Source organism: Larus michahellis, chromosome 30 (assembly GCF_964199755.1).
Source record: "Larus michahellis chromosome 30, bLarMic1.1, whole genome shotgun sequence".
In the NCBI taxonomy this organism is placed as follows: Eukaryota; Metazoa; Chordata; class Aves; order Charadriiformes; family Laridae; genus Larus; species Larus michahellis.
The window spans coordinates 192338-217964 of NC_133925.1; the positions used below are offsets into that span (position 1 = coordinate 192338).

The 25627-nt window shown below is 56.6% G+C and overlaps 1 protein-coding gene across 1 annotated transcript; it reads right to left on the minus strand.

Moving 5' to 3' along the window:
* Nucleotides 1–401: 401 nt before the first annotated feature.
* Nucleotides 402–22582, minus strand: LOC141735267 (uncharacterized). The gene is made up of 15 exons (XM_074567876.1): nt 22573–22582; nt 22145–22398; nt 21659–21724; nt 19301–19357; nt 16685–16738; nt 13490–13597; nt 11264–11314; nt 10943–11035; nt 7595–7648; nt 7228–7262; nt 6782–6884; nt 6659–6668; nt 5660–5766; nt 476–562; nt 402–431 (listed from the first exon to the last, which is right to left on the minus strand). The coding sequence occupies exons 1-15, from the start codon at nt 22580–22582 to the stop codon at nt 402–404; spliced, it is 1119 nt and encodes a 372-aa protein (XP_074423977.1).
* Nucleotides 22583–25627: the final 3045 nt, after the last annotated feature.

The window sequence follows — 25627 nt, forward strand, 5'->3', positions numbered from 1 at the left end:
TGGTGCCTGTGGACATTTCAGAGGAGCTGGTGGCTGTGGAGATTTCAGAGGAGCTGGTGGGCATGGTGGATGGAGAGTTGCTTGTTCCCATGGTTATTGTAGAGGTACTGGTTGCCGTGGAGATGTCAGAGGTGCTGGAGGGTGGGGAGACCATGGAGGTGCTACTGGGCATTGACATTTCAGAGGTGCTTGTGGTCATGGTGGCTGTAGAAGTCAAGGGGGTTTTGGAGGTTCCATCAGTGCTGGACATTTCGGAGGTGCTTGTAGAGGTCGATATTTCCATGGTGCTGGTGGGTGTGGTGGCTGTTGAAGTGACGGTGGAGGTTTTGGTTGTGGGGATTTCAGAGGTGCTGGTGAGCAACGTGACAATAGATGTGCCGGCAGGAAAGGTGAGAATAGAGCTACTGGTGGGCGTTGTGACCGCCGAGGTGCTGGAGGGCATGGAGACGTCAGAGGTGCTGGTCGGTGTGGAGACCACGGAGGTGCTACTGGGCGTTGAGATTTCGGAGGTGCTGGTGGACGAGCTGACCATAGAAGTGCTGGTGGCTGTGGAGGTTTCCGTGGTGCTGGCGGGTGTGGTGTCTGTAGAGGTGCTGATGGGTGTGGTGGAAGGAAAGGAGCTTGTTCCTGTGGTTATTGTAGAGGTGCTGGTAGTTGTGGGGTTTTCAGACGTGGAGATGGGCCTGGTGACCACAGAGGTGCTAGAGGGTGTGGAGGCTTCGGAGGTGCTGGTGGTCATGGTGGAAGAAAAGATGCTTATTCCCATGGCTGTTGTAGAGGTTCTCGAGTCTGTGGAGAGTTCAGTGATGCTGGTGGGTGTGGTGACCACAGAGATGCTACTGGGCATTGAGATTTCAGAGGTGCTGGTGGGCGAGGGGACCATAGGGGTGCTGGTGAAAGTGGACATTTCAGAGGAGGTGGTGAGTATGGTGACTGGAGAGTTGCTTGTTCCCATCGTTGTTGTAGAGGTGCTGGTTGCCGTGGAGATGTCAGAGGTGCTGGTAGGTGTGGAGACCATGGAGGTGCTACTGGACATTGAGATCTCAGAGGTGCTGGTGGTCATGGTGGCTGCAGAAGTCAAGGGGTTTGTGGGGGTTCCAGCAGAGCTGGCTGCTGTGGACATTTCGGAGGTGCTTGTGGAGGTTGATATTTCCATGGGGCTGGTGGGCGTGGTGGCTGTTGAAGTGATGGTGGAGGTTGTGACTAGAGAGGAACCTGTGGCTGTGGGGATTTCTGAGGTGCTGGTGAGCGTGGTGACTTCAGAGGTGCTGGTGTGACTCGTGACTACAGAAGTGCCACTGGGTGTTGAGATTTCTGAGGTGCTGGTGGGCGAGGTAACCATAGAGCTGCTGGTGGACATGGATGTTTCTGTGGTGCTGGCGGGTGTGGTGTCTGTAGAGGTGCTGATGGGTGTGGTGGAAGGAAAGGAGCTTGTTCCTGTGGTTATCGTAGGGGTGCTGGTGGTTGTGGGGGTTTCGGGGGAAGTCGTGGGGGTGGTGACCGTCGAGGTGCTGGTGGGAGTGGAGACGTCAGAGGTGCTGGTTGGTGTGGTGACCACGGAGCTGCTACTGAGCGTTGAGATGTCAGCGGTGCTGGTGGGCGTGGTGGCTGTAGAAGTGAAGGTGGCTGTGGAGGATCCAGCAGAGCTGGGTGTGGTGGGCATTTCGGAGGTGCTTGTGGAGAAGGGTATTTCTGAGTTGCCTGTAGGCGTGGTGACCACAGAGGTGCTGGTGGCTGTGGACGTTTCAGTGGTGCTGGCGAGTGTGGTGTCTGTAGAGGTGCTGATGGGCATGGTGGATGGAGAAGTGCTTGTTCCCGTGATTGTTGTAAAGGTGCTGGTGGCCATGGAGCTTTCGGAGCTGCCAGTAGCCGTCGGGGTTTCAGACGTGCCGGTGGGCGTGGTGGCTGTAGGAGTGAAGGTGGCTGTGGGGGTTCCAGCAGTGTTGGCTGTGGTGGACGTTTCGGAGGTGCTTGTGGAGATGGATGTTGCTGAGGTGCTGGTGAGCGAGGTGCGCATAGATGTGCTGGTGGGCGTTGAGATTTCAGAGGTGCTGGTGGCCATGGTGACCATAGGGGTGCTGGTGCCTGTGGACATTTCAGAGGAGCTGGTGGCTGTGGAGATTTCAGAGGAGCTGGTGGGCATGGTGGATGGAGAGTTGCTTGTTCCCATGGTTATTGTAGAGGTACTGGTTGCCGTGGAGATGTCAGAGGTGCTGGAGGGTGGGGAGACCATGGAGGTGCTACTGGGCATTGACATTTCAGAGGTGCTTGTGGTCATGGTGGCTGTAGAAGTCAAGGGGGTTTTGGAGGTTCCATCAGTGCTGGACATTTCGGAGGTGCTTGTAGAGGTCGATATTTCCATGGTGCTGGTGGGTGTGGTGGCTGTTGAAGTGATGGTGGAGGTTTTGGTTGTGGGGATTTCAGAGGTGCTGGTGAGCAACGTGACAATAGATGTGCCGGCAGGAAAGGTGAGAATAGAGCTACTGGTGGGCGTTGTGACCGCCGAGGTGCTGGAGAGCATGGAGACGTCAGAGGTGCTGGTCGGTGTGGAGACCACGGAGGTGCTACTGGGCGTTGAGATTTCGGAGGTGCTGGTGGACGAGCTGACCATAGAAGTGCTGGTGGCTGTGGAGGTCTCAGTGGTGCTGGCGGGTGTGGTGTCTGTAGAGGTGCTGATGGGTGTGGTGGAAGGAAAGGAGCTTGTTCCTGTGGTTATTGTAGAGGTGCTGGTGGTTGTGGGGTTTTCAGACGTGGAGATGGGCCTGGTGACCACAGAGGTGCTAGAGGGTGTGGAGGCTTCGGAGGTGCTGGTGGTCATGGTGGAAGAAAAGATGCTTATTCCCATGGCTGTTGTAGAGGTTCTCGAGTCTGTGGAGAGTTCAGTGATGCTGGTGGGTGTGGTGACCACAGAGATGCTACTGGGCATTGAGATTTCAGAGGTGCTGGTGGGCGAGGTGACCATAGGGGTGCTGGTGAAAGTGGACATTTCAGAGGAGGTGGTGAGTATGGTGACTGGAGAGTTGCTTGTTCCCATCGTTGTTGTAGAGGTGCTGGTTGCCGTGGAGATGTCAGAGGTGCTGGTAGGTGTGGAGACCATGGAGGTGCTACTGGACATTGAGATCTCAGAGGTGCTGGTGGTCATGGTGGCTGCAGAAGTCAAGGGGTTTGTGGGGGTTCCAGCAGAGCTGGCTGCTGTGGACATTTCGGAGGTGCTTGTGGAGGTTGATATTTCCATGGGGCTGGTGGGCGTGGTGGCTGTTGAAGTGATGGTGGAGGTTGCGACTAGAGAGGAACCTGTGGCTGTGGGGATTTCTGAGGTGCTGGTGAGCGTGGTGACTTCAGAGGTGCTGGTGTGACTCGTGACTACAGAAGTGCCACTGGGTGTTGAGATTTCTGAGGTGCTGGTGGGCGAGGTAACCATAGAGCTGCTGGTGGACATGGATGTTTCTGTGGTGCTGGCGGGTGTGGTGTCTGTAGAGGTGCTGATGGGTGTGGTGGAAGGAAAGGAGCTTGTTCCTGTGGTTATCGTAGGGGTGCTGGTGGTTGTGGGGGTTTCGGGGGAAGTCGTGGGGGTGGTGACCGTCGAGGTGCTGGTGGGAGTGGAGACGTCAGAGGTGCTGGTTGGTGTGGTGACCACGGAGCTGCTACTGAGCGTTGAGATGTCAGCGGTGCTGGTGGGCGTGGTGGCTGTAGAAGTGAAGGTGGCTGTGGAGGATCCAGCAGAGCTGGGTGTGGTGGGCATTTCGGAGGTGCTTGTGGAGAAGGGTATTTCTGAGTTGCCTGTAGGCGTGGTGACCACAGAGGTGCTGGTGGCTGTGGACGTTTCAGTGGTGCTGGCGAGTGTGGTGTCTGTAGAGGTGCTGATGGGCATGGTGGATGGAGAAGTGCTTGTTCCCGTGATTGTTGTAAAGGTGCTGGTGGCCATGGAGCTTTCGGAGCTGCCAGTAGCCGTCGGGGTTTCAGACGTGGCGGTGGGCGTGGTGGCTGTAGGAGTGAAGGTGGCTGTGGGGGTTCCAGCAGTGTTGGCTGTGGTGGACGTTTCGGAGGTGCTTGTGGAGATGGATGTTGCTGAGGTGCTGGTGAGCGAGGTGCGCATAGATGTGCTGGTGGGCGTTGAGATTTCAGAGGTGCTGGTGGCCATGGTGACCATAGGGGTGCTGGTGCCTGTGGACATTTCAGAGGAGCTGGTGGCTGTGGAGATTTCAGAGGAGCTGGTGGGCATGGTGGATGGAGAGTTGCTTGTTCCCATGGTTATTGTAGAGGTACTGGTTGCCGTGGAGATGTCAGAGGTGCTGGAGGGTGGGGAGACCATGGAGGTGCTACTGGGCATTGACATTTCAGAGGTGCTTGTGGTCATGGTGGCTGTAGAAGTCAAGGGGGTTTTGGAGGTTCCATCAGTGCTGGACATTTCGGAGGTGCTTGTAGAGGTCGATATTTCCATGGTGCTGGTGGGTGTGGTGGCTGTTGAAGTGACGGTGGAGGTTTTGGTTGTGGGGATTTCAGAGGTGCTGGTGAGCAACGTGACAATAGATGTGCCGGCAGGAAAGGTGAGAATAGAGCTACTGGTGGGCGTTGTGACCGCCGAGGTGCTGGAGGGCATGGAGACGTCAGAGGTGCTGGTCGGTGTGGAGACCACGGAGGTGCTACTGGGCGTTGAGATTTCGGAGGTGCTGGTGGACGAGCTGACCATAGAAGTGCTGGTGGCTGTGGAGTTTTCCGTGCTGCTGGCGGGTGTGGTGTGTGTAGAGGTGCTGATGGGTGTGGTGGAAGGAAAGGAGCTTGTTCCTGTGGTTATTGTAGAGGTGCTGGTAGTTGTGGGGTTTTCAGACGTGGAGATGGGCCTGGTGACCACAGAGGTGCTAGAGGGTGTGGAGGCTTCGGAGGTGCTGGTGGTCATGGTGGAAGAAAAGATGCTTATTCCCATGGCTGTTGTAGAGGTTCTCGAGTCTGTGGAGAGTTCAGTGATGCTGGTGGGTGTGGTGACCACAGAGATGCTACTGGGCATTGAGATTTCAGAGGTGCTGGTGGGCGAGGTGACCATAGGGGTGCTGGTGAAAGTGGACATTTCAGAGGAGGTGGTGAGTATGGTGACTGGAGAGTTGCTTGTTCGCATCGTTGTTGTAGAGGTGCTGGTTGCCGTGGAGATGTCAGAGGTGCTGGTAGGTGTGGAGACCATGGAGGTGCTACTGGACATTGAGATCTCAGAGGTGCTGGTGGTCATGGTGGCTGCAGAAGTCAAGGGGTTTGTGGGGGTTCCAGCAGAGCTGGCTGCTGTGGACATTTCGGAGGTGCTTGTGGAGGTTGATATTTCCATGGGGCTGGTGGGCGTGGTGGCTGTTGAAGTGATGGTGGAGGTTGTGACTAGAGAGGAACCTGTGGCTGTGGGGATTTCTGAGGTGCTGGTGAGCGTGGTGACTTCAGAGGTGCTGGTGTGACTCGTGACTACAGAAGTGCCACTGGGTGTTGAGATTTCTGAGGTGCTGGTGGGCGAGGTAACCATAGAGCTGCTGGTGGACATGGGTGTTTCTGTGGTGCTGGCGGGTGTGGTGTCTGTAGAGGTGCTGATGGGTGTGGTGGAAGGAAAGGAGCTTGTTCCTGTGGTTATCGTAGGGGTGCTGGTGGTTGTGGGGGTTTCGGGGGAAGTCGTGGGGGTGGTGACCGTCGAGGCGCTGGTGGGAGTGGAGACGTCAGAGGTGCTGGTTGGTGTGGTGACCACGGAGCTGCTACTGAGCGTTGAGATGTCAGCGGTGCTGGTGGGCGTGGTGGCTGTAGAAGTGAAGGTGGCTGTGGAGGATCCAGCAGAGCTGGGTGTGGTGGGCATTTCGGAGGTGCTTGTGGAGAAGGGTATTTCTGAGTTGCCTGTAGGCGTGGTGACCACAGAGGTGCTGGTGGCTGTGGACGTTTCAGTGGTGCTGGCGAGTGTGGTGTCTGTAGAGGTGCTGATGGGCATGGTGGATGGAGAAGTGCTTGTTCCCGTGATTGTTGTAAAGGTGCTGGTGGCCATGGAGCTTTCGGAGCTGCCAGTAGCCGTCGGGGTTTCAGACGTGGCGGTGGGCGTGGTGGCTGTAGGAGTGAAGGTGGCTGTGGGGGTTCCAGCAGTGTTGGCTGTGGTGGACGTTTCGGAGGTGCTTGTGGAGATGGATGTTGCTGAGGTGCTGGTGAGCGAGGTGCGCATAGATGTGCTGGTGGGCGTTGAGATTTCAGAGGTGCTGGTGGCCATGGTGACCATAGGGGTGCTGGTGCCTGTGGACATTTCAGAGGAGCTGGTGGCTGTGGAGATTTCAGAGGAGCTGGTGGGCATGGTGGATGGAGAGTTGCTTGTTCCCATGGTTATTGTAGAGGTACTGGTTGCCGTGGAGATGTCAGAGGTGCTGGAGGGTGGGGAGACCATGGAGGTGCTACTGGGCATTGACATTTCAGAGGTGCTTGTGGTCATGGTGGCTGTAGAAGTCAAGGGGGTTTTGGAGGTTCCATCAGTGCTGGACATTTCGGAGGTGCTTGTAGAGGTCGATATTCCCATGGTGCTGGTGGGTGTGGTGGCTGTTGAAGTGATGGTGGAGGTTTTGGTTGTGGGGATTTCAGAGGTGCTGGTGAGCAACGTGACAATAGATGTGCCGGCAGGAAAGGTGAGAATAGAGCTACTGGTGGGCGTTGTGACCGCCGAGGTGCTGGAGGGCATGGAGACGTCAGAGGTGCTGGTCGGTGTGGAGACCACGGAGGTGCTACTGGGCGTTGAGATTTCGGAGGTGCTGGTGGACGAGCTGACCATAGAAGTGCTGGTGGCTGTGGAGGTTTCCGTGGTGCTGGCGGGTGTGGTGTGTGTAGAGGTGCTGATGGGTGTGGTGGAAGGAAAGGAGCTTGTTCCTGTGGTTATTGTAGACGTGCTGGTAGTTGTGGGGTTTTCAGACGTGGAGATGGGCCTGGTGACCACAGAGGTGCTAGAGGGTGTGGAGGCTTCGGAGGTGCTGGTGGTCATGGTGGAAGGAAAGATGCTTATTCCCATGGCTGTTGTAGAGGTTCTCGAGTCTGTGGAGAGTTCAGTGATGCTGGTGGGTGTGGTGACCACAGAGATGCTACTGGGCATTGAGATTTCAGAGGTGCTGGTGGGCGAGGTGACCATAGGGGTGCTGGTGAAAGTGGACATTTCAGAGGAGGTGGTGAGTATGGTGACTGGAGAGTTGCTTGTTCCCATCGTTGTTGTAGAGGTGCTGGTTGCCGTGGAGATGCCAGAGGTGCTGGTAGGTGTGGAGACCATGGAGGTGCTACTGGACATTGAGATCTCAGAGGTGCTGGTGGTCATGGTGGCTGCAGAAGTCAAGGGGTTTGTGGGGGTTCCAGCAGAGCTGGCTGCTGTGGACATTTCGGAGGTGCTTGTGGAGGTTGATATTTCCATGGGGCTGGTGGGCGTGGTGGCTGTTGAAGTGATGGTGGAGGTTGTGACTAGAGAGGAACCTGTGGCTGTGGGGATTTCTGAGGTGCTGGTGAGCGTGGTGACTTCAGAGGTGCTGGTGTGACTCGTGACTACAGAAGTGCCACTGGGTGTTGAGATTTCTGAGGTGCTGGTGGGCGAGGTAACCATAGAGCTGCTGGTGGACATGGATGTTTCTGTGGTGCTGGCGGGTGTGGTGTCTGTAGAGGTGCTGATGGGTGTGGTGGAAGGAAAGGAGCTTGTTCCTGTGGTTATCGTAGGGGTGCTGGTGGTTGTGGGGGTTTCGGGGGAAGTCGTGGGGGTGGTGACCGTCGAGGCGCTGGTGGGAGTGGAGACGTCAGAGGTGCTGGTTGGTGTGGTGACCACGGAGCTGCTACTGAGCGTTGAGATGTCAGCGGTGCTGGTGGGCGTGGTGGCTGTAGAAGTGAAGGTGGCTGTGGAGGATCCAGCAGAGCTGGGTGTGGTGGGCATTTCGGAGGTGCTTGTGGAGAAGGGTATTTCTGAGTTGCCTGTAGGCGTGGTGACCACAGAGGTGCTGGTGGCTGTGGACGTTTCAGTGGTGCTGGCGAGTGTGGTGTCTGTAGAGGTGCTGATGGGCATGGTGGATGGAGAAGTGCTTGTTCCCGTGATTGTTGTAAAGGTGCTGGTGGCCATGGAGCTTTCGGAGCTGCCAGTAGCCGTCGGGGTTTCAGACGTGCCGGTGGGCGTGGTGGCTGTAGGAGTGAAGGTGGCTGTGGGGGTTCCAGCAGTGTTGGCTGTGGTGGACGTTTCGGAGGTGCTTGTGGAGATGGATGTTGCTGAGGTGCTGGTGAGCGAGGTGCGCACAGATGTGCTGGTGGGCGTTGAGATTTCAGAGGTGCTGGTGGCCATGGTGACCATAGGGGTGCTGGTGCCTGTGGACATTTCAGAGGAGCTGGTGGCTGTGGAGATTTCAGAGGAGCTGGTGGGCATGGTGGATGGAGAGTTGCTTGTTCCCATGGTTATTGTAGAGGTACTGGTTGCCGTGGAGATGTCAGAGGTGCTGGAGGGTGGGGAGACCATGGAGGTGCTACTGGGCATTGACATTTCAGAGGTGCTTGTGGTCATGGTGGCTGTAGAAGTCAAGGGGGTTTTGGAGGTTCCATCAGTGCTGGACATTTCGGAGATGCTTGTAGAGGTCGATATTTCCATGGTGCTGGTGGGTGTGGTGGCTGTTGAAGTGACGGTGGAGGTTTTGGTTGTGGGGATTTCAGAGGTGCTGGTGAGCAACGTGACAATAGATGTGCCGGCAGGAAAGGTGAGAATAGAGCTACTGGTGGGCGTTGTGACCGCCGAGGTGCTGGAGGGCATGGAGACGTCAGAGGTGCTGGTCGGTGTGGAGACCACGGAGGTGCTACTGGGCGTTGAGATTTCGGAGGTGCTGGTGGACGAGCTGACCATAGAAGTGCTGGTGGCTGTGGAGGTTTCCGTGCTGCTGGCGGGTGTGGTGTGTGTAGAGGTGCTGATGGGTGTGGTGGAAGGAAAGGAGCTTGTTCCTGTGGTTATTGTAGAGGTGCTGGTAGTTGTGGGGTTTTCAGACGTGGAGATGGGCCTGGTGACCACAGAGGTGCTAGAGGGTGTGGAGGCTTCGGAGGTGCTGGTGGTCATGGTGGAAGAAAAGATGCTTATTCCCATGGCTGTTGTAGAGGTTCTCGAGTCTGTGGAGAGTTCAGTGATGCTGGTGGGTGTGGTGACCACAGAGATGCTACTGGGCATTGAGATTTCAGAGGTGCTGGTGGGCGAGGTGACCATAGGGGTGCTGGTGAAAGTGGACATTTCAGAGGAGGTGGTGGGTATGGTGACTGGAGAGTTGCTTGTTCCCATCGTTGTTGTAGAGGTGCTGGTTGCCGTGGAGATGTCAGAGGTGCTGGTAGGTGTGGAGACCATGGAGGTGCTACTGGACATTGAGATCTCAGAGGTGCTGGTGGTCATGGTGGCTGCAGAAGTCAAGGGGTTTGTGGGGGTTCCAGCAGAGCTGGCTGCTGTGGACATTTCGGAGGTGCTTGTGGAGGTTGATATTTCCATGGGGCTGGTGGGCGTGGTGGCTGTTGAAGTGATGGTGGAGGTTGTGACTAGAGAGGAACCTGTGGCTGTGGGGATTTCTGAGGTGCTGGTGAGCGTGGTGACTTCAGAGGTGCTGGTGTGACTCGTGACTACAGAAGTGCCACTGGGTGTTGAGATTTCTGAGGTGCTGGTGGGCGAGGTAACCATAGAGCTGCTGGTGGACATGGATGTTTCTGTGGTGCTGGCGGGTGTGGTGTCTGTAGAGGTGCTGATGGGTGTGGTGGAAGGAAAGGAGCTTGTTCCTGTGGTTATCGTAGGGGTGCTGGTGGTTGTGGGGGTTTCGGGGGAAGTCGTGGGGGTGGTGACCGTCGAGGTGCTGGTGGGAGTGGAGACATCAGAGGTGCTGGTTGGTGTGGTGACCACGGAGCTGCTACTGAGCGTTGAGATGTCAGCGGTGCTGGTGGGCGTGGTGGCTGTAGAAGTGAAGGTGGCTGTGGAGGATCCAGCAGAGCTGGGTGTGGTGGGCATTTCGGAGGTGCTTGTGGAGAAGGGTATTTCTGAGTTGCCTGTAGGCGTGGTGACCACAGAGGTGCTGGTGGCTGTGGACGTTTCAGTGGTGCTGGCGAGTGTGGTGTCTGTAGAGGTGCTGATGGGCATGGTGGATGGAGAAGTGCTTGTTCCCGTGATTGTTGTAAAGGTGCTGGTGGCCATGGAGCTTTCGGAGCTGCCAGTAGCCGTCGGGGTTTCAGACGTGGCGGTGGGCGTGGTGGCTGTAGGAGTGAAGGTGGCTGTGGGGGTTCCAGCAGTGTTGGCTGTGGTGGACGTTTCGGAGGTGCTTGTGGAGATGGATGTTGCTGAGGTGCTGGTGAGCGAGGTGCGCATAGATGTGCTGGTGGGCGTTGAGATTTCAGAGGTGCTGGTGGCCATGGTGACCATAGGGGTGCTGGTGCCTGTGGACATTTCAGAGGAGCTGGTGGCTGTGGAGATTTCAGAGGAGCTGGTGGGCATGGTGGATGGAGAGTTGCTTGTTCCCATGGTTATTGTAGAGGTACTGGTTGCCGTGGAGATGTCAGAGGTGCTGGAGGGTGGGGAGACCATGGAGGTGCTACTGGGCATTGACATTTCAGAGGTGCTTGTGGTCATGGTGGCTGTAGAAGTCAAGGGGGTTTTGGAGGTTCCATCAGTGCTGGACATTTCGGAGGTGCTTGTAGAGGTCGATATTTCCATGGTGCTGGTGGGTGTGGTGGCTGTTGAAGTGATGGTGGAGGTTTTGGTTGTGGGGATTTCAGAGGTGCTGGTGAGCAACGTGACAATAGATGTGCCGGCAGGAAAGGTGAGAATAGAGCTACTGGTGGGCGTTGTGACCGCCGAGGTGCTGGAGGGCATGGAGACGTCAGAGGTGCTGGTCGGTGTGGAGACCACGGAGGTGCTACTGGGCGTTGAGATTTCGGAGGTGCTGGTGGACGAGCTGACCATAGAAGTGCTGGTGGCTGTGGAGGTCTCAGTGGTGCTGGCGGGTGTGGTGTGTGTAGAGGTGCTGATGGGTGTGGTGGAAGGAAAGGAGCTTGTTCCTGTGGTTATTGTAGAGGTGCTGGTAGTTGTGGGGTTTTCAGACGTGGAAATGGGCCTGGTGACCACAGAGGTGCTAGAGGGTGTGGAGGCTTCGGAGGTGCTGGTGGTCATGGTGGAAGGAAAGATGCTTATTCCCATCGCTGTTGTAGAGGTTCTCGAGTCTGTGGAGAGTTCAGTGATGCTGGTGGGTGTGGTGACCACAGAGATGCTACTGGGCATTGAGATTTCAGAGGTGCTGGTGGGCGAGGTGACCATAGGGGTGCTGGTGAAAGTGGACATTTCAGAGGAGGTGGTGAGTATGGTGACTGGAGAGTTGCTTGTTCCCATCGTTGTTGTAGAGGTGCTGGTTGCCGTGGAGATGTCAGAGGTGCTGGTAGGTGTGGAGACCATGGAGGTGCTACTGGACATTGAGATCTCAGAGGTGCTGGTGGTCATGGTGGCTGCAGAAGTCAAGGGGTTTGTGGGGGTTCCAGCAGAGCTGGCTGCTGTGGACATTTCGGAGGTGCTTGTGGAGGTTGATATTTCCATGGGGCTGGTGGGCGTGGTGGCTGTTGAAGTGATGGTGGAGGTTGTGACTAGAGAGGAACCTGTGGCTGTGGGGATTTCTGAGGTGCTGGTGAGCGTGGTGACTTCAGAGGTGCTGGTGTGACTCGTGACTACAGAAGTGCCACTGGGTGTTGAGATTTCTGAGGTGCTGGTGGGCGAGGTAACCATAGAGCTGCTGGTGGACATGGATGTTTCTGTGGTGCTGGCGGGTGTGGTGTCTGTAGAGGTGCTGATGGGTGTGGTGGAAGGAAAGGAGCTTGTTCCTGTGGTTATCGTAGGGGTGCTGGTGGTTGTGGGGGTTTCGGGGGAAGTCGTGGGGGTGGTGACCGTCGAGGTGCTGGTGGGAGTGGAGACGTCAGAGGTGCTGGTTGGTGTGGTGACCACGGAGCTGCTACTGAGCGTTGAGATGTCAGCGGTGCTGGTGGGCGTGGTGGCTGTAGAAGTGAAGGTGGCTGTGGAGGATCCAGCAGAGCTGGGTGTGGTGGGCATTTCGGAGGTGCTTGTGGAGAAGGGTATTTCTGAGTTGCCTGTAGGCGTGGTGACCACAGAGGTGCTGGTGGCTGTGGACGTTTCAGTGGTGCTGGCGAGTGTGGTGTCTGTAGAGGTGCTGATGGGCATGGTGGATGGAGAAGTGCTTGTTCCCGTGATTGTTGTAAAGGTGCTGGTGGCCATGGAGCTTTCGGAGCTGCCAGTAGCCGTCGGGGTTTCAGACGTGGCGGTGGGCGTGGTGGCTGTAGAAGTGATGGTGGCTGTGGGGGTTCCAGCAGTGTTGGCTGTGGTGGACGTTTCGGAGGTGCTTGTGGAGATGGATGTTGCTGAGGTGCTGGTGAGCGAGGTGCGCATAGATGTGCTGGTGGGCGTTGAGATTTCAGAGGTGCTGGTGGCCATGGTGACCATAGGGGTGCTGGTGCCTGTGGACATTTCAGAGGAGCTGGTGGCTGTGGAGATTTCAGAGGAGCTGGTGGGCATGGTGGATGGAGAGTTGCTTGTTCCCATGGTTATTGTAGAGGTACTGGTTGCCGTGGAGATGTCAGAGGTGCTGGAGGGTGGGGAGACCATGGAGGTGCTACTGGGCATTGACATTTCAGAGGTGCTTGTGGTCATGGTGGCTGTAGAAGTCAAGGGGGTTTTGGAGGTTCCATCAGTGCTGGACATTTCGGAGGTGCTTGTAGAGGTCGATATTCCCATGGTGCTGGTGGGTGTGGTGGCTGTTGAAGTGATGGTGGAGGTTTTGGTTGTGGGGATTTCAGAGGTGCTGGTGAGCAACGTGACAATAGATGTGCCGGCAGGAAAGGTGAGAATAGAGCTACTGGTGGGCGTTGTGACCGCCGAGGTGCTGGAGGGCATGGAGACGTCAGAGGTGCTGGTCGGTGTGGAGACCACGGAGGTGCTACTGGGCGTTGAGATTTCGGAGGTGCTGGTGGACGAGCTGACCATAGAAGTGCTGGTGGCTGTGGAGGTTTCCGTGGTGCTGGCGGGTGTGGTGTCTGTAGAGGTGCTGATGGGTGTGGTGGAAGGAAAGGAGCTTGTTCCTGTGGTTATTGTAGAGGTGCTGGTAGTTGTGGGGTTTTCAGACGTGGAGATGGGCCTGGTGACCACAGAGGTGCTAGAGGGTGTGGAGGCTTTGGAGGTGCTGGTGGTCATGGTGGAAGGAAAGATGCTTATTCCCATGGCTGTTGTAGAGGTTCTCGAGTCTGTGGAGAGTTCAGTGATGCTGGTGGGTGTGGTGACCACAGAGATGCTACTGGGCATTGAGATTTCAGAGCTGCTGGTGGGCGAGGTGACCATAGGGGTGCTGGTGAAAGTGGACATTTCAGAGGAGGTGGTGAGTATGGTGACTGGAGAGTTGCTTGTTCCCATCGTTGTTGTAGAGGTGCTGGTTGCCGTGGAGATGTCAGAGGTGCTGGTAGGTGTGGAGACCATGGAGGTGCTACTGGACATTGAGATCTCAGAGGTGCTGGTGGTCATGGTGGCTGCAGAAGTCAAGGGGTTTGTGGGGGTTCCAGCAGAGCTGGCTGCTGTGGACATTTCGGAGGTGCTTGTGGAGGTTGATATTTCCATGGGGCTGGTGGGCGTGGTGGCTGTTGAAGTGATGGTGGAGGTTGTGACTAGAGAGGAACCTGTGGCTGTGGGGATTTCTGAGGTGCTGGTGAGCGTGGTGACTTCAGAGGTGCTGGTGTGACTCGTGACTACAGAAGTGCCACTGGGTGTTGAGATTTCTGAGGTGCTGGTGGGCGAGGTAACCATAGAGCTGCTGGTGGACATGGATGTTTCTGTGGTGCTGGCGGGTGTGGTGTCTGTAGAGGTGCTGATGGGTGTGGTGGAAGGAAAGGAGCTTGTTCCTGTGGTTATCGTAGGGGTGCTGGTGGTTGTGGGGGTTTCGGGGGAAGTCGTGGGGGTGGTGACCGTCGAGGCGCTGGTGGGAGTGGAGACGTCAGAGGTGCTGGTTGGTGTGGTGACCACGGAGCTGCTACTGAGCGTTGAGATGTCAGCGGTGCTGGTGGGCGTGGTGGCTGTAGAAGTGAAGGTGGCTGTGGAGGATCCAGCAGAGCTGGGTGTGGTGGGCATTTCGGAGGTGCTTGTGGAGAAGGGTATTTCTGATTTGCCTGTAGGCGTGGTGACCACAGAGGTGCTGGTGGCTGTGGACGTTTCAGTGGTGCTGGCGAGTGTGGTGTCTGTAGAGGTGCTGATGGGCATGGTGGATGGAGAAGTGCTTGTTCCCGTGATTGTTGTAAAGGTGCTGGTGGCCATGGAGCTTTCGGAGCTGCCAGTAGCCGTCGGGGTTTCAGACGTGCCGGTGGGCGTGGTGGCTGTAGGAGTGAAGGTGGCTGTGGGGGTTCCAGCAGTGTTGGCTGTGGTGGACGTTTCGGAGGTGCTTGTGGAGATGGATGTTGCTGAGGTGCTGGTGAGCGAGGTGCGCATAGATGTGCTGGTGGGCGTTGAGATTTCAGAGGTGCTGGTGGCCATGGTGACCATAGGGGTGCTGGTGCCTGTGGACATTTCAGAGGAGCTGGTGGCTGTGGAGATTTCAGAGGAGCTGGTGGGCATGGTGGATGGAGAGTTGCTTGTTCCCATGGTTATTGTAGAGGTACTGGTTGCCGTGGAGATGTCAGAGGTGCTGGAGGGTGGGGAGACCATGGAGGTGCTACTGGGCATTGACATTTCAGAGGTGCTTGTGGTCATGGTGGCTGTAGAAGTCAAGGGGGTTTTGGAGGTTCCATCAGTGCTGGACATTTCGGAGGTGCTTGTAGAGGTCGATATTTCCATGGTGCTGGTGGGTGTGGTGGCTGTTGAAGTGACGGTGGAGGTTTTGGTTGTGGGGATTTCAGAGGTGCTGGTGAGCAACGTGACAATAGATGTGCCGGCAGGAAAGGTGAGAATAGAGCTACTGGTGGGCGTTGTGACCGCCGAGGTGCTGGAGGGCATGGAGACGTCAGAGGTGCTGGTCCGTGTGGAGACCACGGAGGTGCTACTGGGCGTTGAGATTTCGGAGGTGCTGGTGGACGAGCTGACCATAGAAGTGCTGGTGGCTGTGGAGGTCTCAGTGGTGCTGGCGGGTGTGGTGTGTGTAGAGGTGCTGATGGGTGTGGTGGAAGGAAAGGAGCTTGTTCCTGTGGTTATTGTAGAGGTGCTGGTAGTTGTGGGGTTTTCAGACGTGGAGATGGGCCTGGTGACCACAGAGGTGCTAGAGGGTGTGGAGGCTTCGGAGGTGCTGGTGGTCATGGTGGAAGAAAAGATGCTTATTCCCATGGCTGTTGTAGAGGTTCTCGAGTCTGTGGAGAGTTCAGTGATGCTGGTGGGTGTGGTGACCACAGAGATGCTACTGGGCATTGAGATTTCAGAGGTGCTGGTGGGCGAGGTGACCATAGGGGTGCTGGTGAAAGTGGACATTTCAGAGGAGGTGGTGAGTATGGTGACTGGAGAGTTGCTTGTTCCCATCGTTGTTGTAGAGGTGCTGGTTGCCGTGGAGATGTCAGAGGTGCTGGTAGGTGTGGAGACCATGGAGGTGCTACTGGACATTGAGATCTCAGAGGTGCTGGTGGTCATGGTGGCTGCAGAAGTCAAGGGGTTTGTGGGGGTTCCAGCAGAGCTGGCTGCTGTGGACATTTCGGAGGTGCTTGTGGAGGTTGATATTTCCATGGGGCTGGTGGGCGTGGTGGCTGTTGAAGTGATGGTGGAGGTTGTGACTAGAGAGGAACCTGTGGCTGTGGGGATTTCTGAGGTGCTGGTGAGCGTGGTGACTTCAGAGGTGCTGGTGTGACTCGTGACTACAGAAGTGCCACTGGGTGTTGAGATTTCTGAGGTGCTGGTGGGCGAGGTAACCATAGAGCTGCTGGTGGACATGGATGTTTCTGTGGTGCTGGCGGGTGTGGTGTCTGTAGAGGTGCTGATGGGTGTGGTGGAAGGAAAGGAGCTTGTTCCTGTGGTTATCGTAGGGGTGCTGGTGGTTGTGGGGGTTTCGGGGGAAGTCGTGGGGGTGGTGACCGTCGAGGTGCTGGTGGGAGTGGAGACGTCAGAGGTGCTGGTTGGTGTGGTGACCACGGAGCTGCTACTGAGCGTTGAGATGTCAGCGGTGCTGGTGGGCGTGGTGGCTGTAGAAGTGAAGGTGGCTGTGGAGGATCCAGCAGAGCTGGGTGTGGTGGGCATTTCGGAGGTGCTTGTGGAGAAGGGTATTTCTGAGTTGCCTGTAGGCGTGGTGACCACAGAGGTGCTGGTGGCTGTGGACGTTTCAGTGGTGCTGGCGAGTGTGGTGTCTGTAGAGGTGCTGATGGGCATGGTGGATGGAGAAGTGCTTGTTCCCGTGATTGTTGTAAAGGTGCTGGTGGCCATGGAGCTTTCGGAGCTGCCAGTAGCCGTCGGGGTTTCAGACGTGCCGGTGGGCGTGGTGGCTGTAGGAGTGAAGGTGGCTGTGGGGGTTCCAGCAGTGTTGGCTGTGGTGGACGTTTCGGAGGTGCTTGTGGAGATGGATGTTGCTGAGGTGCTGGTGAGCGAGGTGCGCATAGATGTGCTGGTGGGCGTTGAGATTTCAGAGGTGCTGGTGGCCATGGTGACCATAGGGGTGCTGGTGCCTGTGGACATTTCAGAGGAGCTGGTGGCTGTGGAGATTTCAGAGGAGCTGGTGGGCATGGTGGATGGAGAGTTGCTTGTTCCCATGGTTATTGTAGAGGTACTGGTTGCCGTGGAGATGTCAGAGGTGCTGGAGGGTGGGGAGACCATGGAGGTGCTACTGGGCATTGACATTTCAGAGGTGCTTGTGGTCATGGTGGCTGTAGAAGTCAAGGGGGTTTTGGAGGTTCCATCAGTGCTGGACATTTCGGAGGTGCTTGTAGAGGTCGATATTTCCATGGTGCTGGTGGGTGTGGTGGCTGTTGAAGTGATGGTGGAGGTTTTGGTTGTGGGGATTTCAGAGGTGCTGGTGAGCAACGTGACAATAGATGTGCCGGCAGGAAAGGTGAGAATAGAGCTACTGGTGGGCGTTGTGACCGCCGAGGTGCTGGAGGGCATGGAGACGTCAGAGGTGCTGGTCGGTGTGGAGACCACGGAGGTGCTACTGGGCGTTGAGATTTCGGAGGTGCTGGTGGACGAGCTGACCATAGAAGTGCTGGTGGCTGTGGAGGTTTCCGTGCTGCTGGCGGGTGTGGTGTGTGTAGAGGTGCTGATGGGTGTGGTGGAAGGAAAGGAGCTTGTTCCTGTGGTTATTGTAGAGGTGCTGGTAGTTGTGGGGTTTTCAGACGTGGAGATGGGCCTGGTGACCACAGAGGTGCTAGAGGGTGTGGAGGCTTCGGAGGTGCTGGTGGTCATGGTGGAAGGAAAGATGCTTATTCCCATGGCTGTTGTAGAGGTTCTCGAGTCTGTGGAGAGTTCAGTGATGCTGGTGGGTGTGGTGACCACAGAGATGCTACTGGGCATTGAGATTTCAGAGGTGCTGGTGGGCGAGGTGACCATAGGGGTGCTGGTGAAAGTGGACATTTCAGAGGAGGTGGTGGGTATGGTGACTGGAGAGTTGCTTGTTCCCATCGTTGTTGTAGAGGTGCTGGTTGCCGTGGAGATGTCAGAGGTGCTGGTAGGTGTGGAGACCATGGAGGTGCTACTGGACGTTGAGATTTCAGAGGTGCTGGTGGTCATGGTGGCTGCAGAAGTCAAGGGGTTTGTGGGGGTTCCAGCAGAGCTGGCTGCTGTGGACATTTCGGAGGTGCTTGTGGAGGTTGATATTTCCATGGGGCTGGTGGGCGTGGTGGCTGTTGAAGTGATGGTGGAGGTTGTGACTAGAGAGGAACCTGTGGCTGTGGGGATTTGTGAGGTGCTGGTGAGCGTGGTGACTTCAGAGGTGCTGGTGTGACTCGTGACTACAGAAGTGCCACTGGGTGTTGAGATTTCTGAGGTGCTGGTGGGCGAGGTAACCATAGAGCTGCTGGTGGACATGGATGTTTCTGTGGTGCTGGCGGGTGTGGTGTCTGTAGAGGTGCTGATGGGTGTGGTGGAAGGAAAGGAGCTTGTTCCTGTGGTTATCGTAGGGGTGCTGGTGGTTGTGGGGGTTTCGGGGGAAGTCGTGGGGGTGGTGACCGTCGAGGTGCTGGTGGGAGTGGAGACGTCAGAGGTGCTGGTTGGTGTGGTGACCACGGAGCTGCTACTGAGCGTTGAGATGTCAGCGGTGCTGGTGGGCGTGGTGGCTGTAGAAGTGAAGGTGGCTGTGGAGGATCCAGCAGAGCTGGGTGTGGTGGGCATTTCGGAGGTGCTTGTGGAGAAGGGTATTTCTGAGTTGCCTGTAGGCGTGGTGACCACAGAGGTGCTGGTGGCTGTGGACGTTTCAGTGGTGCTGGCGAGTGTGGTGTCTGTAGAGGTGCTGATGGGCATGGTGGATGGAGAAGTGCTTGTTCCCGTGATTGTTGTAAAGGTGCTGGTGGCCATGGAGCTTTCGGAGCTGCCAGTAGCCGTCGGGGTTTCAGACGTGGCGGTGGGCGTGGTGGCTGTAGGAGTGAAGGTGGCTGTGGGGGTTCCAGCAGTGTTGGCTGTGGTGGACGTTTCGGAGGTGCTTGTGGAGATGGATGTTGCTGAGGTGCTGGTGAGCGAGGTGCGCATAGATGTGCTGGTGGGCGTTGAGATTTCAGAGGTGCTGGTGGCCATGGTGACCATAGGGGTGCTGGTGCCTGTGGACATTTCAGAGGAGCTGGTGGCTGTGGAGATTTCAGAGGAGCTGGTGGGCATGGTGGATGGAGAGTTGCTTGTTCCCATGGTTATTGTAGAGGTACTGGTTGCCGTGGAGATGTCAGAGGTGCTGGAGGGTGGGGAGACCATGGAGGTGCTACTGGGCATTGACATTTCAGAGGTGCTTGTGGTCATGGTGGCTGTAGAAGTCAAGGGGGTTTTGGAGGTTCCATCAGTGCTGGACATTTCGGAGGTGCTTGTAGAGGTCGATATTCCCATGGTGCTGGTGGGTGTGGTGGCTGTTGAAGTGATGGTGGAGGTTTTGGTTGTGGGGATTTCAGAGGTGCTGGTGAGCAACGTGACAATAGATGTGCCGGCAGGAAAGGTGAGAATAGAGCTACTGGTGGGCGTTGTGACCGCCGAGGTGCTGGAGGGCATGGAGACGTCAGAGGTGCTGGTCGGTGTGGAGACCACGGAGGTGCTACTGGGCGTTGAGATTTCGGAGGTGCTGGTGGACGAGCTGACCATAGAAGTGCTGGTGGCTGTGGAGGTTTCCGTGGTGCTGGCGGGTGTGGTGTGTGTAGAGGTGCTGATGGGTGTGGTGGAAGGAAAGGAGCTTGTTCCTGTGGTTATTGTAGAGGTGCTGGTAGTTGTGGGGTTTTCAGACGTGGAGATGGGCCTGGTGACCACAGAGGTGCTAGAGGGTGTGGAGGCTTCGGAGGTGCTGGTGGTCATGGTGGAAGGAAAGATGCTTATTCCCATGGCTGTTGTAGAGGTTCTCGAGTCTGTGGAGAGTTCAGTGATGCTGGTGGGTGTGGTGACCACAGAGATGCTACTGGGCATTGAGATTTCAGAGGTGCTGGTGGGCGAGGTGACCATAGGGGTGCTGGTGAAAGTGGACATTTCAGAGGAGGTGGTGAGTATGGTGACTGGAGAGTTGCTTGTTCCCATCGTTGTTGTAGAGGTGCTGGTTGCCGTGGAGATGTCAGAGGTGCTGGTAGGTGTGGAGACCATGGAGGTGCTACTGGACATTGAGATCTCAGAGGTGCTGGTGGTCATGGTGGCTGCAGAAGTCAAGGGGTTTGTGGGGGTTCCAGCAGAGCTGGCTGCTGTGGACATTTCGGAGGTGCTTGTGGAGGTTGATATTTCCATGGGGCTGGTGGGCGTGGTGGCTGTTGAAGTGATGGTGGAGGTTGTGACTAGAGAGGAACCTGTGGCTGTGGGGATTTGTGAGGTGCTGGTGAGCGTGGTGACTTCAGAGGTGCTGGTGTGACTCGTGACTACAGAAGTGCCACTGGGTGTTGAGATTTCTGAGGTGCTGGTGGGCGAGGTAACCATAGAGCTGCTGGTGGACATGGATGTTTCTGTGGTGCTGGCGGGTGTGGTGTCTGTAGAGGTGCTGATGGGTGTGGTGGAAGGAAAGGAGCTTGTTCCTGTGGTTATCGTAGGGGTGCTGGTGGTTGTGGGGGTTTCGGGGGAAGTCGTGGGGGTGGTGACCGTCGAGGTGCTGGTGGGAGTGGAGACGTCAGAGGTGCTGGTTGGTGTGGTGACCACGGAGCTGCTACTGAGCGTTGAGATGTCAGCGGTGCTGGTGGGCGTGGTGGCTGTAGAAGTGAAGGTGGCTGTGGAGGATCCAGCAGAGCTGGGTGTGGTGGGCATTTCGGAGGTGCTTGTGGAGAAGGGTATTTCTGAGTTGCCTGTAGGCGTGGTGACCACAGAGGTGCTGGTGGCTGTGGACGTTTCAGTGGTGCTGGCGAGTGTGGTGTCTGTAGAGGTGCTGATGGGCATGGTGGATGGAGAAGTGCTTGTTCCCGTGATTGTTGTAAAGGTGCTGGTGGCCATGGAGCTTTCGGAGCTGCCAGTAGCCGTCGGGGTTTCAGACGTGCCGGTGGGCGTGGTGGCTGTAGGAGTGAAGGTGGCTGTGGGGGTTCCAGCAGTGTTGGCTGTGGTGGACGTTTCGGAGGTGCTTGTGGAGATGGATGTTGCTGAGGTGCTGGTGAGCGAGGTGCGCATAGATGTGCTGGTGGGCGTTGAGATTTCAGAGGTGCTGGTGGCCATGGTGACCATAGGGGTGCTGGTGCCTGTGGACATTTCAGAGGAGCTGGTGGCTGTGGAGATTTCAGAGGAGCTGGTGGGCATGGTGGATGGAGAGTTGCTTGTTCCCATGGTTATTGTAGAGGTACTGGTTGCCGTGGAGATGTCAGAGGTGCTGGAGGGTGGGGAGACCATGGAGGTGCTACTGGGCATTGACATTTCAGAGGTGCTTGTGGTCATGGTGGCTGTAGAAGTCAAGGGGGTTTTGGAGGTTCCATCAGTGCTGGACATTTCGGAGGTGCTTGTAGAGGTCGATATTCCCATGGTGCTGGTGGGTGTGGTGGCTGTTGAAGTGATGGTGGAGGTTTTGGTTGTGGGGATTTCAGAGGTGCTGGTGAGCAACGTGACAATAGATGTGCCGGCAGGAAAGGTGAGAATAGAGCTACTGGTGGGCGTTGTGACCGCCGAGGTGCTGGAGGGCATGGAGACGTCAGAGGTGCTGGTCGGTGTGGAGACCACGGAGGTGCTACTGGGCGTTGAGATTTCGGAGGTGCTGGTGGACGAGCTGACCATAGAAGTGCTGGTGGCTGTGGAGGTTTCCGTGGTGCTGGCGGGTGTGGTGTGTGTAGAGGTGCTGATGGGTGTGGTGGAAGGAAAGGAGCTTGTTCCTGTGGTTATTGTAGAGGTGCTGGTAGTTGTGGGGTTTTCAGACGTGGAGATGGGCCTGGTGACCACAGAGGTGCTAGAGGGTGTGGAGGCTTCGGAGGTGCTGGTGGTCATGGTGGAAGGAAAGATGCTTATTCCCATGGCTGTTGTAGAGGTTCTCGAGTCTGTGGAGAGTTCAGTGATGCTGGTGGGTGTGGTGACCACAGAGATGCTACTGGGCATTGAGATTTCAGAGGTGCTGGTGGGCGAGGTGACCATAGGGGTGCTGGTGAAAGTGGACATTTCAGAGGAGGTGGTGAGTACGGTGACTGGAGAGTTGCTTGTTCCCATCGTTGTTGTAGAGGTGCTGGTTGCCGTGGAGATGTCAGAGGTGCTGGTAGGTGTGGAGACCATGGAGGTGCTACTGGACATTGAGATTTCAGAGGTGCCTGTGGTCATGGTGGCTGCAGAAGTCAAGGGGTTTGTGGGGGTTCCAGCAGAGCTGGCTGCTGTGGACATTTCGGAGGTGCTTGTGGAGGTTGATATTTCCATGGGGCTGGTGGGCGTGGTGGCTGTTGAAGTGATGGTGGAGGTTGTGACTAGAGAGGAACCTGTGGCTGTGGGGATTTCTGAGGTGCTGGTGAGCGTGGTGACTTCAGAGGTGCTGGTGTGACTCGTGACTACAGAAGTGCCACTGGGTGTTGAGATTTCTGAGGTGCTGGTGGGCGAGGTAACCATAGAGCTGCTGGTGGACATGGATGTTTCTGTGGTGCTGGCGGGTGTGGTGTCTGTAGAGGTGCTGATGGGTGTGGTGGAAGGAAAGGAGCTTGTTCCTGTGGTTATCGTAGGGGTGCTGGTGGTTGTGGGGGTTTCGGGGGAAGTCGTGGGGGTGGTGACCGTCGAGGTGCTGGTGGGAGTGGAGACGTCAGAGGTGCTGGTTGGTGTGGTGACCACGGAGCTGCTACTGAGCGTTGAGATGTCAGCGGTGCTGGTGGGCGTGGTGGCTGTAGAAGTGAAGGTGGCTGTGGAGGATCCAGCAGAGCTGGGTGTGGTGGGCATTTCGGAGGTGCTTGTGGAGAAGGGTATTTCTGAGTTGCCTGTAGGCGTGGTGACCACAGAGGTGCTGGTGGCTGTGGACGTTTCAGTGGTGCTGGCGAGTGTGGTGTCTGTAGAGGTGCTGATGGGCATGGTGGATGGAGAAGTGCTTGTTCCCATGAGAGTTGTAAAGGTGCCGGTGGGCATCGAGGTTTCAGAGGTGCTGGTGGTTGTGGAAGTTTCAGTGGTGCTCATGGGCGTGGTGGCTGTAGGAGTGGATGTGGCTGTTGAGGTTCCAGCAGTGTTGGCTGTGGTGGTCATTTTGGAGGTGCTTGTGGAGATGGATGTTTGCAAGGTGCTGGTGAGGGTGCTGACCATAGGGGTGCTGGAGGATGTGGAGAAGTCAGAGGTGCTGGTGGACATGGAGAACATGGAGGTGCTACTGGGCATTGAGATTTCAGAGGTGCTGGTGGTCATGGTGGAAGGAAAGGTGCTTGTTCCCATGGCTGCAGTAGAGGTGCTGGTGGCTGTGGGGGTTTCAGAGCTGCTGGTGGCCGTTGTGACCACAGAGCAGCTGGTGGCTGTGGGGATTTGAGAGGTGCTGGTGGAGATGGTGGCTGTTGAAGTGTCGGGGGATGGAGTGAGTGTAGAGGTGCTGGTGGTGGTGGGGGTTTTGGAGGTGCTGGAGGGTGTGGAGACTACAGAGGTGCCGGTGACCATGGAGGTTTCAGAGGAGCTGGTGGTTGTGGAGGTTTCTGAGGCGCTGGCGGGTGTGGTGACGGTAGAGGGGCTGGTGGACGTGATGGAAGGAAGGGTGCTTGTTCCCATGGCTGTTGTAGAGGTGCTGGTGGTTGTGGGGCTTTCAGAGGTGCTGGTGGGCGTGGTGGCTGTAGGAGTGAAGGTGGCTGTGGAGGTTGCAGCAGTGCTGGCTGCTGTGGACATTTCCGAGGTGCTTCTCGAGGTGGATATTTCTGAAGAGCTGGTGGCTGTGGTGACCACAGAGGTGGTGGAGGGCGAGGTGACCCTAGAAATTGTAGTGGCTGTTGAGGTTCCAGTGGTGCTGGCGGGTGTGGTGTCTGTAGAGGTGGTGATGGGTGTGGAGAAAGGAAAGGTGCTTGTTCCCAAGGTTGTAGTAGAGGTGCTGGTGGTTGTGGGGCTTTCAGAGGTGCTGGTGGTCATGGTGGTTTTAGAAGTGAAGGTGGCTGTGGGGGTTCCAGCAGAGCTGGCTGCTGTGGACATTTCCGAGAAGCTTGTGGAGATGGATATTTCCGAGGCATTGGTGGGTGTGGTGGCTGTTGAAATGGTCTTGGACATAGTGACTCTAGAGGTGGTGGTGGGTGTAGAGACTTTAGGGTTGCTGTAGGACACGATGTCTGTAGACTTAGTGGCGGTCATGGTGATTATGGAGATGGTGGTGCTCGCGGTGTTTTCTGCGGAGCTGCCTGTGGGCATGTTGGCGGTAGGACTGCTGGTGCTTGCATTTGGGCCATGTTCTGTGGAGAGAGAAGATGTTCTGGTGTCTGTGCTTTGTGCAATGGTGGTAACGGCTTTGGTGGGTTCGGTGGGGTTGATGGTTGTGTAGGTGTTGGTGGGGTTTGCAGACAATGTTGTGGTTGCGTTGGGCATGGAGACATTTGTGGTTTACAGAAGTTCTCATGGAGTTTTTTAGGGGTTGCTGTGAAGGACTTGAGGGTGAGACCTCTGTTAGTGGTTGTGGGACAGAGTTAGGGTTCCTTGGGGCTGGACACGGGGAGAAATTCATCCCCCTCTTTCGCCCCATGGACCACAGAACCATAGAATGGTTTGGAAGGGACCTTAAAGACCATCTAGTTCCACCCCCTGCCCTGGGCAGGGACACCTCCCACCAGCCCAGGTTGCTCCAAGCCCCGTCCAACCTGACCTTGAACCTCTCTGGAGATGGGGCAGCCACAGCTTCTCTGGGCAACCTGGGCCAGCGGCTCCCCGCCCTCACAGCCAACAATTTCTGCCTCATATCTCATCTAAACTTCCCCTTTTCAGTGGAAAACCCTTCCCAATGTCCCATGGCTCCCCTCCCTGCTCCAGAGTCCCTCCCCAGCTTTCCCAGAGCCCCTTGAGGGACTGGAAGGGGCTGGAAGGTCTCCCCGGAGCCTTCTCTTCTCCAGACTGAACCCCCCCAGCTCTCTCAGCCTGTCCCACAGCAGAGGGGCTCCAGCCCTCCCAGCATCTCCTCTGGCCCCACTCCCACAGCTCCGTGTCCTTCTGATGCCGGTGGCCCCAGAGCTGGACACAGCACTCCAGGTTGGGGTCTCACCCAGAGGGGACAGAATCCCCTCCCTCAACCTTCTGGCCACGCTGCCGGTGGCGCAGCCCAGGATGCGGTTGCCGGCTCACGTTGAGCGTCTCATCAACAAACACCCATGGATGCACTCCCGCCACGGGTGCTGCGTCCCCCTGAGGTTCAGGAGGTGACCCCAGTCCCATCCCACCAGCAAGGTGCCACCCTCCTACCCCAAAGCACCCCTTGAACGTCCTCCAACCCAACGCCGAGAAGCCGGCGTGAGAATGAACTTAAGTTTTCAGCTGATTCTCATACGCCGCGACCTTCAGCCCTGCCCTTCCTCTTGCACCTTCGTCTCCCAGGCTTTCGTTTCCCAAGAAAAGGCGTTGAACCCTCATCAAAGGGGTCAGGGAGCACGTGCTCCGGCAAAGACTCGTGTGTCACTGATAGCAGGGCGGGGGCTCGTGCCAAGGATGCGGAGCCACGGGAGTGGGAATCACGTACCGGGGTAGGGGTGAAGGATGGCAACACCTTCACGCCGTTATTGCTCGGGTGAGCACGGGTCATGCCGGCATGGGGAGGAGGGTGGGGGGGGAAGGCCCTCTTCCCCCTTGCCCCCCCACCTAGTGACGGCGTCCTTCAAATCAAGGGGGGGTTTTTTTTTTTGGTTTTTTTTGTTGGTTTTTTTTTTTCCCCTGGAAAATTCCCCAGCTCGTTCGAGCTCAAAAAAAAAAAAAAAACCAACCAACCAAACAGCCAAAAAAAACCCCGCTCAAATTAAAAAAATAACGCCCGAACAACAAAAAAAACCACCCCACCCCCTCCCAAAAAAAAAAGCCATGCCGTTCCAAAAAGCCCCATCTTTCCAGCTCATTTGCTCTTAATTGATGCTCTCCAGCCGAGGCCCTGCTGCCTTCCTCCGAAATTAGCCGCCCTTA